At 40.4% G+C, this 11,226-nt stretch overlaps 1 protein-coding gene across 1 annotated transcript in view; it reads left to right on the top strand.

The window, feature by feature from the left end:
- The window catches only part of PXT1 (peroxisomal, testis specific 1), a 68,357-nt gene that overhangs the window by 12,384 nt on the left and 44,747 nt on the right, over window positions 1-11,226 (top strand). Inside the window, exon 3 of the mRNA XM_011986587.1 lies at window positions 9,606-9,783. Within this exon, the coding sequence (XP_011841977.1) occupies window positions 9,732-9,783 (52 nt within the window). The 5' untranslated portion in view covers window positions 9,606-9,731. The remainder of the gene's footprint in view (window positions 1-9,605; window positions 9,784-11,226) is intronic.

The following is an 11,226-nucleotide window of genomic DNA, read 5'->3' as shown; positions in this document are numbered from 1 at the left end:
CTGGGCTCAAGTATCCTCCTGCCTCAGCCTCCTGAATAGCTGGACTACAGGAGCAGAGCACCATGTCCAGCTAATTAAAAAAAAAAAAAAAAAAAATTGTAGAGATGGGGTCTACCTATCTTGCCCAGGCTGGTCTTGAACTTCTGAGCTCAAATGATCCTCCTGCCTTGACCTATCGAAGTGCTGGGATTACAGGCGTAAGCCATTGTGCCTGGTCTGGTTAATCTTTTTAATTTTTTGTAGAGATGTGGTTCTCCAACTTCTGGGCTGAAACAATCTTCCCTCCTCAGCCTCCCAAATGCTGGGATTAAAGACATGAGCCATCACACCTTTTTTTCTTTGATAATTTCTTCTCTACAGCTTTTGCTAGTTTTTCTTTTTTCTTTTCTGGAATTCTTATTATTCAAATATTGTAACTTCTAGATACTCTAATCTTATCTTTTTTTATTGTCCATGTTTGTCTTCTATGACAATTGAGTTTTTTATTACCTTCAAGGGTGATTTTCAACCACATAAAAGTACCTTTCAGAAAAGTTAATCTCCCTAAGCTGTTAAAAGAAGCATAAAGAGAAAATTATAACATTTCAGCTGATATATTTTATTGTTTTAGTTAAAAGGCTAGCAAATTTTAGCAATCAGTTGAAAAGGGACTTTTGCCGCTTAACTAAAGACAAATCGTTTCAAACCACAGGCATTTCAAATATTTTATTTCTTCTTTATATACCTGAATTGTCTGACAAACCTTCTCAAGTACTTAAGCATCTATTATAGACCTAATACTGTTATAAATATGCATGATTATTGGTTCTCTTATAAACCAACTTCTCTTGGAAATTACAAGTATAGATTTGATTTTGTTTGGCCTTTATACACCCAACTATTTCACCAAAACTAAGGAGAATTTCAGTTACGTCATTAATGTTCCAATCCGATTGGAACCTATAATGGCTACCTCATTTGGTTGGATTCAACTAATTTATTTATTGCTTTTCAAAATAGGCCACAATTCTTAGAGACATTAACATAAAATTTTATTAAATTTTAGATCTCTCATGACTTTTTTGTTATGAAAAATTTCAAAGATAAAAAGTTGAGGGTATAGTATTTCAACAAGTATACCCACTACTTATATGCAATAATCATCAACATTTTGATGTGTGTGTACATTCCAAGATGTGTGTGTATATACTGGTTTAGGTCTTTTCCATTCGTCGTGCTGGGCCTTTTCATCCTGGAGACATATGTCCTTTTGTTCTGGGATGTTTTCTTGCGTTTCTTTGTTTCTTTTCTTTTCTTTTCTTTTTCTTTTAGAGACAGGGTCTTACTCTGTCAACCAGGCTGGAGTGCACTGGCATGATCATAGCTCACTGCAGTGCGCTCCCAATATTTGCTTTATTTCTATGACTGTTTATTATGAAAAAATTCAAATATAAACGAAATTTAAGACTAATACAACCAACACTAGTATATCCACTACTTATAATAGATTAAACAATTGCTAACATGTTCTCATATTTTCTTTATTTTTATATTTGTCTATTTTGCTGAGCTATTTGAAAGTAAGTGGCAGACAATATGACATCTCACTCCAAAATTGCATTTGGTTTTCTTATCTCTTTAGCCTCTTTTCTTTTTCCTTTTTTTTTTTTTTTTCTTTTGTGAGATGGAGTCTTGCCCTGTCGCCCAGGTTGGAGTGCAGTGGCGCGATGTTGGCTCACTGCAATCTCTGCCTCCCAGGTTCACACCATTCTCCTGCCTCAGCCTCCCGAGAAGCTGGAACTACAAGTGCCTACCACCATGTCCAGCTAATTTTTTTTTTATTTTTTAGTAAAGACGGGTTTCACCGTGTTAGCCAGGATGGTCTCGATCTGCTGACTTCGTGATCCACCCACCTCGGCCTCCCGAAGTGCTGGGATTACAGGCGCGAGCCACCACGCCCGGCCTAGCCTTTTCATGTAGAGCAGTACCCTTCCCCATCTGCCTACCATTTTGTTCCCCCATGACAATGATTTCTTAAGGACATCAGAGCAGTTTTCTTGTAGAATCTTCTCATGACTTTTCCTGACTTGTAACAATTTCCAAGGTCATTCTCTTTTGGAGCATTTTTTTTGTCTTTATCTTTCACAATGTATATATTTTTACAGATTTCTAATTATAGTATTTGTAATTTCCAGCTGCTCTTGTTTATTCTTAGAGTGTTTCTTCTTTTAGCATCCTGTTCTTGTTTCATGGATATAATATTTCTCTGATGATATAATTTATTTGAAGTATTTTTATGCTCCTTGCATTGTCTCAGTTTTCTGTGACTTTTTTCCCCCTTGATTGTTCCATGCTTGAGGTTTAGAATTTTTTTTTATACTGCAGATTTTCCTCTAGTAGCTGATGATTTTTGTACATTTATATTTTAAGAATAAAGTCCTAAAAGCTAATTGGAAATTCTAAGTATATGTTTGCGTCTTATCAATTGAAAGAATTCACTGGAGGCTTTTTCTATGGGAGCCCCCAAAATGTCAGGTTATTTTCCCCTAAGAAGTACTTTTTTTTTTTTTCTTGCTAGAGAGTAGAACCTGGCTATGAAGTTCTATATCTATGCAGAAGAGGCCTGGGTGTTTTCTTTTCAGTAATATGTCTGACTCCCACTCTGATCTATGCCAAGTGTACCACTATCTGTAACTCCTTTAGTTTACTTTCTCCAGAGATGGCATTTCCCGTTTCCTATGGAGGTAAAAGTATAGCTTGATTACATTAGATGGGGTGGGGCTCTGGGAGACCTGCCTACTTCTTAAACAGATTTTCAAACGAGTCTCCTTTTCGAAACACTACATTTCTCCCACTTCACTGCTTCTGATACCTGAGTCTTTCCAGGGCTCCTCAGGGAGACATGCCTTGCTTCTCCTTGGTTTCTCCTTCTCTAAGCACTTAGGCTTGACCTTCCTTGGATCTGCTAAGTCCTTTAATAGCCTCCATCCATTTTCTATTTTCAGGCATTGTGGTTTGAGGTGAGTCTCAGTTCAAGAAAAATGAAATGAGTGTTTCTAGGTGTTTCCCCCCACTTGCTATTTTTGAGAGAGTTGTGCGGGGAATATCTCAGCTATTTTGAATTGAAAGTTCTGTTTTTATTTTTAGTTCTTTACATGCCTTGAATTATTTACTACCTTTGGGCTTTTGCATTTGGTGTTCAGCTCTCCCGGACATTCTTTTTCCCTTGCTCATCCTCCCTCCAGGCTAATTCCAAGTCAAATTTTAGGTCCTAACTTAAACATCATTCCTAGATGAGTCCTTCCTGATCACCTAGACTAGGTTAGGTCCACCCTTCATGATATATCCATCTATCTATCTGTGTGTGTATACATATATTTTTTATATTTTAATTTGTTGAGACGAGTCTTGCTCTGTGGCCCAGGCTGGAGTGCAGTGGCACTATCTCAGCTCACTGCAACCTCTGTCTCCCAGGTTCAAGCGATTCTCCCGCCTCAGCTCCCTGAGTATCTGGGATTACAGGTGCCCACCACCATGCCTGGAAATTTTGTATTTTTAGTAGAGACGGGGTTTTCCCATGTTAACCAGGCTGGTCTCAAACTCCTGACCTCAAGTGATACCCTCACCTCAGCCTCCCAAAGTGCTAGGATTATAGGCATGAGCCACCACGCCTGGCGCATATGTGTGTGTGTATGTGTGTATATATATATTTTTTTAATTTTATTTTTTTAGGCAGGGTCTCACTCTATTGCCCAGGCTGGAGTGCAGTAGCCCAATCATGGCTCACTACAACCTCTGCCTCCCAAATTCAAGTGATCCTTCCACCTCAGCCTCCTGAGTAGCTGGGACCACAGGCACATGCCACTACACCCAGCTAATTTTTCTATTTTTTGTAGAGACACGGTTTCATCATGTTGCCCTGGCTGTTCCTGAACTCCTGATCTCAAGCAATCAACCCACCTCAGCTTCCCAAAGTGTTGGGATTACAGGCATGAGCCACTGTGCTGGGCCGATGTACTCTTGTAACACCTAGCATGACTCTAATATAGCCTCTTTCTTCTGCTAGACTGTAGCTCCGCAAGAAAAGGAAACATGTGTGTCTTGTTCACTGCTGGTCCAGAGCAGTGCCTGGTATTCAGTAGGAGATCAATATATATTTTTCATTGTCAACCAACGTATGTTGATTGCTGTAAAGATTTGTAGCTTAATTTACAGTTGCCATCACTAATAAGTAATTATTTAGAGTTCAGCATTCCTAGTTATTATGATCATCTGTTTATTGCTATGGACAAGAGCCCATTTTATAGTATAGTGTTTCCATAATTACATTTTCAAATTTATCTTACAATGAACACTTCTAAAATGACAATTTACGGCCAGGCACGGTGGCTCACGCGTGTAATCCCAGCACTTTAGGAGGCTGTGGTGGTGGGCTCCTGTAATCCCAGCTACACAGGAGGCTGAGGCAGGAGAATTGCTTGGGCCCGGGAGGTGGAGGTTGCAGTGAGCCAAGATTGCGCCATTGCACTCCAGCCTGGGTGACAGAGCAAGATTTTGTCTCAAAAAATAAAAAATAAAATAAAATGACAATTTACTAACAATATTATGCACTGAGATTAACATAGTATATCAATTTTCTACTGCTGCTGTAACAAATGACCACAAACTTAGTGGCTTAAAACAATACAAATTTATCTTACAGTTCTAGAGGTCAGAAGTCTAAAATGAGTTGGCAGGGTTGCATTCCATCTGGAGGCTCTAGGAAAGAATCCATCTCATCTTTTTCAGCTTCTAGAGGCTGCCTGCATTCCTTGGGTTATAGATTCTTCTCATGTCACTCGGACCTCTGCTTCCATTGTCACATTTCTTTCTGTGAATCTGGCCCTCTTGCCTCCCTCTCTAAGGATTATGTGATTAGGTTGGGCCCAGCTAATCCAGGATAATTTCTTCATCTCAAGAGCTTTAATATAATTACATCTACAGAGTCCATTCTGCCAGGTAGGGTAACATATTCACAGGTTCTGGGAATTAGGATGTGGATATTTTGTGAGGCTGTTATTTAGCCTACAACACATAGACAGCAAAATGTGAACCCACAGATGAATTAATAATTAACAAAAGAAATGATAGGAGATTTACTTTTTTTTTTTGGAGATGGAGTGTCGCTCTGTCACCCAGGCTGGAGTGCATTGGTGCAATCTCACCCCACTGCAACCTCTGCTTCCTGGGTTCAAGCGATTTTCCTGCCTCAGCCTCCCAAGTAGCTGGGACCACAGTCATGTGCCACTATGCCTGGCTAATTTTTGTATTTTTAGTAGAGACAAGGTTTTGCCATGTTGGCCAGGCTGGTCTCGAGCTCCTGATCTCAAGCACCTATCTGGGCCTCCCAAAGTGCTGGGATTACAGGTATGAGCCACCATGCCTGGCCAAAAGCTTTACTTCTAATGTATTTTAAGCTTTATATCAGAACAACCCACAAAGAAGATAAAATAAATTATTTTATTAAGTAAAAGCTTTCATAAATATATATCAAAATAATAAGACTTGGCCCGGCATGGTGGCTCACGCCTGTAATCCCAGCACTTTGGGAGACCGAGGCAGGTGGATCACTTGAGGTCAGGAGTTCGAGACCAACCTGGCCAACATGGTGAAACCCCATCTCTACAAAAAATAAAAAATTAGCCAGGCATGGTGGCATGCACCTGTAATCCCAGCTACACAGGAGGCTGAGGCAGGAGAATCGCTTGAACCTGGGAGGTGGAGGTTGCAGTGAGCCGAGATTGCACCATTGCACTCCAGCCTGGGCAAAAGGAGTGAAACTCCATCTCAAAAAAAAAAAAAAAAAAAAAAAAAAAAAAAAAAAAAAAAAAAAAAAAAAAAAGTAAAGGAAAAGAAAATAATAAGACAAGATACCTAACATAAACCAGTAATTATTAAATTGACAACATACATCAACTAAATGGTTGCTGAAGCATGTACAGATACATTCTCATGCTTTCATGAATTCTGAGATTTCCTGGTTATATATAATATTTTCAGGTAGGGCCAACATTTCTTAAGGGTATTTATGCAATTTTTTTTTTTTTTTTTTTTTGAGACAAGATCTCACTCTGTTGCCCAGATTGGAGTGCAGTGGTGCCATCTTGGCTCACTGCAACCTCTGCCTCCCAGGCTCAAGCTATTCTTCTGCCTCAGCCTCCTGAGTAGCTGAGATTATAGGCATGCGCCACCATGCCCAGCTACTTTTTGTATTTTTAGTAGAGACAGGGTTTCACCATGTTGGCCAGGCTGTTCTGGAACTCCTGACCTCAATTGATCCACCCGCCTCTGCCTCCCAAAGTGCTGGGTTTACAAGGGTGAGCCACTGCGCCCGGCCTGGTAATTATCCAGTTATACTAACAGTTACATAAAACAGCATAGTGTTTTTCTGACATTTATGTACATATATATGTATATATTTTTTCTTTCTTTTTTTTTTTTTTTTTTTTTGGGACAAGGTCTCACTTTATACCCCAGGCTGGAATGCAGTGGTGTAAACACGACTCATTGCAGCCTCAATTTTCCAGACTCAAGTGATTCTACCTCAGCTTCCCGAGTAGCTGGGATTACAGGTGTGCGCCACCACGCTAATTTTTGTATTTTTTTGTAGAGATCAGATTTCACCATGTTGCCCAGGCTATTCTCAAACTCCTGAGCTCAAGCAATCAGCCCACTTTGGCCTCCCAAAGTATTGGGATTCCACGCATAAGCCACACCACTTCTGGTCCTGACATATATTTTAAAATAAGTTTTAGGCTGTGCATGGTGGCTCATGCGTGTAATCCCAACACTTTGGAAGGCCGAGGCGGATGGATCACCTGAGGTCAGGAGTTTGAGACCCTCCTGGCCAACTTGGTGAAACTCTATCTCTACTAAAAATACAGAAATTAGCTGGGCTTGGTGGCACCACTGCACTATAGCCTGGGTGACAGAGCGAGAGACTCCGTTTCAAAAAAAAAAGGTTTTAGATGAAAAATATAATTAGCATTAATTATTTTCAATAAATACCTATTAACATACTGCAGTATTGTTTGAGGGAAATTATAATAAAAACCTACTTGGGAAAAATAAAATCCAACATTCTTGATAGTTTAAAAGGCTGTGGTTAGATATTTTATTCTCAGTTGTCTAGCAATGTTACATGAATGACTAGTACAAAATGACAGTTTCACAATAGGTTGATGAGTAAAGCTGTCAGCCAGCTCTTTCAGGTAAGAACCTCGCCTGGTAGCTGCATCTTGATTATCAACTTTGCTTATTTAGGAACAGTTTTGTTTTTTTTTTTTTGAGTCTCGCTCTGTCACCCAGGCTGGAGTGCAGTGGCACGATCTCGGCTCACTGCAACCTCTGCCTCTAGGGTTCAAGCCATTCTCCTGCCTCAACCTCCTGAGTATCTGGGACTACAGGCGTGTGCCATCACACTGGCTAATTTTTTGAATTTTTAGTAGAGACGGGGTTTCACCGTGTTAGCCAGGATGGTCTTGATCTTCTGACCTCATGATCCGCCCGCCTCGGCCTCCCAAAGTGCTGAATTACAGGCATGAGCCACCGCACCCAGCCAGGAATTTTAATACTTTTATCAGTTCATCCAGGTCTGATCTGGCTCTGACACATGAGCTGAACAGCATGTCTTACTTGACAAATCAAATTAGGGTCAGAAGTTTGCCTAATGAGTCCAGTTAAAATGCCAGGCTGCCCAAGGCACTAAAAATGCTCAGAAACCCACAACAACTCATTTCTCAGCTCCCTTTCCCCTAGTCTGGCCTGAATTACAAACTTAAGCAATATATTGAGGTAGCATTCTACGCTGGAAAATGTGGTACATTTGAAAAACGATGAGTCACAATTCTATTTGACAGTCTTTCTCCCCTTGGTTTGTATGGCTGGCTGTCCAGTAAAGTACAGTACAGTAGCCACTGACTGCATGTGGCTACTGAGTACCCAAAATGTGGCTAGTCTGAATTGAGATGTGCTGTAAGTGCAAAATGCATACCAGATTTTGAAGACTTAAATTAATAAGAATGTAAAATAATTCATTAATAATTTTTTATATTGATTACATGTTGAAATGACAATATTTGGATTTATTTGGGGATAGAGTAAATAAAATATATCATTAAAATTAATTTCACTCACTTCTTTTTACTTATTAAATGTAGCTACTAGAAAACTTAAAACCATATATGTGGTTCACTTATTTGTATTAGACAGCACTGATGTAAGGCTCCTGAAGTCCGCCTCTATTATCTTAGCAGCTCATTGTGGTCTTATCCATTCTTTCCCTTTGCAGTAACTTAGATTTAGAAGTTAGAATAGCAGGTAGATTTAGGAGGTAGAATAGAAAGTTTTGAACCCTGTGGCCACCCTTCAAGTCAAAAGAATTAAATGCCCAGGAAGACAACAAAAGTCATAATGCGGCCGGGTATGGTGACTCACGCCTGTAATCCCAGCACTTTGGGAGGCCGAGGCGGGCAGATCACGAGGTCAGGAGTTCAAGACCAGCCTGGCCAACATGGTGAAACCCCGTCTCTACTACAAATATAAAAATTAGCTGGGCGTGGTGGCACACACCTGTAATCCCAGCTACTCGGGTGGATGAGGCAGGAGAATCGCTTGAACCTGAGAGGGAGAGGTTGCAGTGAGCCGAGATGTGCACTCCAGCCTGGGCAACAGAGCAAGACTCCGTCTTAAAAAAAAAAAAAAAAAAGTCTTAATGCAATTCTTCATCTCATTTGGATTTATTCTACAATATTGGAGGGGAAAAGGGAAAGGGGGCAGAAGAATCATCTTCATATAAGTGTCTGCAGAGACAGAATGTGTGTGTATGAAGGATCAAAGAGGACTATGAGAATTATTTTGGGGAGGAAACACACACACCCACGAGGAAATAGGACAAAGAGTGTGTTGTAGTCCATCTCCACCCCTCTCCACCTCTCTAGGTTTTGATCTACTTTATTTTGGCTATACCAATTTTTCTCTCTTTTTCTCAGTGTACCAATTTACACACTTCCCCTGATGGAATGTGGCTCTTGAAAAGAGGCCAGGCGCCGTGGCTCACGCCTGTAATCCCAACACTTCGGGAGGCTGAGGTGGGCGGATCACCTGAGGTCAGGAGTTTGAGACCAGCCTGGCCAACATGGTGGAACCCTGTCTCTACTAAAAATACAAAATTAGCCAGGCATGGTGGCACATGCCTGTAATCCCAGCTACTCAGGAGATGGCGCCATGGCACTCCAGCCTGGGCAACAAGAGCGAACCGAGATGTGCACTCCAGCCTGGGCAACAAGAGCGAAACTCCGTCTAAGAAAAAAAAAGAGAGAGAGAGAAGAAAGACTAATGGGAGATAAGGATGCAGGCAGATGTAATAGGTGATAAGGATGCAGCAGCCTAGAAAGATGTTTAACTAAATTGAAAAAGGCCTCACTCTGGTCCACCTTCTACTCTAATCCACCTTCTACTGTAATCCATAACTCTCTTATATGTGGAATAAATGCTGCTGATATTGTTAAAACATTAATATTTATCCAAAATGCCAAATATTTAACTGAGAAATGGGGGAAAGCCTCTGAAAATATGTTTTTCAACAGGGAAAAAACAAGAAGAAAAAACATGATGGCATTGTTTATGAAACTAAAGAAGTTCTCAATCCATCTCCCAAAGTAACAAATTGTTGCAAATCACTGTGGGTAAAATACAGTTTTCAGAAGGCATACATGACCCAACTTGTCAGCTCCCAGCCAGTTCCAGCAATGTCAAAGAACCCAGGTAAGATCTTATTTGGATTAAACTAAGATAAATAGTTTACTTAGCATGTGTTTTTCTTGATATTAAGACCATAAAATTGGACATTTTATATATATATATATTTATTTATTTTATTATTATTATTATTTTGAGATGGAGTCTCACTCTGTCGCCCAGGCTGGAGTGCAGTGGTGCGATCTCGGTTCTCTGCAACCTCTAGCTCCTGGGTTTAAGTGATTCTCCTGCCTCAGCCTCCCGAGTAGCTGGGATTGCAGGCGCCCGCCACCATGCCTGGCTAATTTTTTCATATTTTTAGTAGAGACGGGGTTTCACCATGTTGGTCAGGCTGGTCTTGAACCCCTGACCTCAATTGATCCCCCCTCATAGGCCTCCCAAAGTGCTAGAATTACAGGCGTGAGTCACTGCGCCTGAATCACATTAAATATATTATTTAAATATGAACTATAAGAAAATCTATTCATCCCGGTTCTTAGGTGGCAAAAATCTAAAAGTGACTTTGCTTCATGGTACTAAATCTCTTTAGTTTCTATTAGCCCTGAATCATTGCTGTGACGACCAATTAAGGTAATTCCAAATGGGCTAAAAATAGATCAAATTTATCTTTTAATAAAAATTAGTCTTTAAATTGGACCTGATAGTGTCTGTATTGTTAAGGTAGGGAACATTCAGATTAGATTTCTTCTTGATTTTGCCACTAGAAGAGAGAACATGAAGGAAAGATAAATTTGAAATTTTACGTTGCAAAAATGTGATTCCTAAATGTCCCAGAATGCTGGAAAAGTAAAGTTTTATGTTTTGAAGAGCATTAAAGGGCAGTGTTAGGTAAATTTATGAGGTTTTAGACTTTTAGATAAAAAACATGCTAGATACCCGAGAGGGATTATGAACATTAATTTCAACCTAATATCTAATTTTAAAATAATTACATGCCTCCTGAGACAGTGGAAATTTCAAGCATCCTGATAGTTGCTTGCCACCACACCAAATACTTTTTTTGTTTTTGTTTTTGTTTTGTTTTGTTTTTTTGAGACAGAATCTCACTTTGTCGCCCAGGTTGGAGTGCAGTGGTACAGTCTCGGTTCACTGCAACCTCCGCCTCCCGGATTCAAGTGATTCTTCTGCCTCAGCCTCCCAAGTAGCTGGGATTACAGGCGTCCGACACTACGCCAGGCTAATTTTTATATTTTTAGTAGAGCCAGGGGGTTTCCACCATGTTGGCCAGGCTGGACTCCTGACCTCAAGTGATCCGCCGGCCTCAGACTCCCAAAGTGCTGGGATTACAGGCGTGAGCCACCGTGCCCGGCCTGGTATCCATTTTTTAGAAAGCACTGAATTGACTGAAATTTTGAATCTTCTTCTTCTTCTTTTTTTTTTTTGAGACGGAGTCTCGCTCTGTCGCCCAGGCTGGAGTGCAGTGGCGCGATCTCAGCTCACTGCAAGCTC

This window comes from Mandrillus leucophaeus, unplaced genomic scaffold (genome assembly GCF_000951045.1).
Source record: "Mandrillus leucophaeus isolate KB7577 unplaced genomic scaffold, Mleu.le_1.0 Scaffold3, whole genome shotgun sequence".
Classification (NCBI taxonomy): domain Eukaryota; kingdom Metazoa; phylum Chordata; class Mammalia; order Primates; family Cercopithecidae; genus Mandrillus; species Mandrillus leucophaeus.
This window is presented reverse-complemented; position numbering and strand designations above follow the sequence as displayed.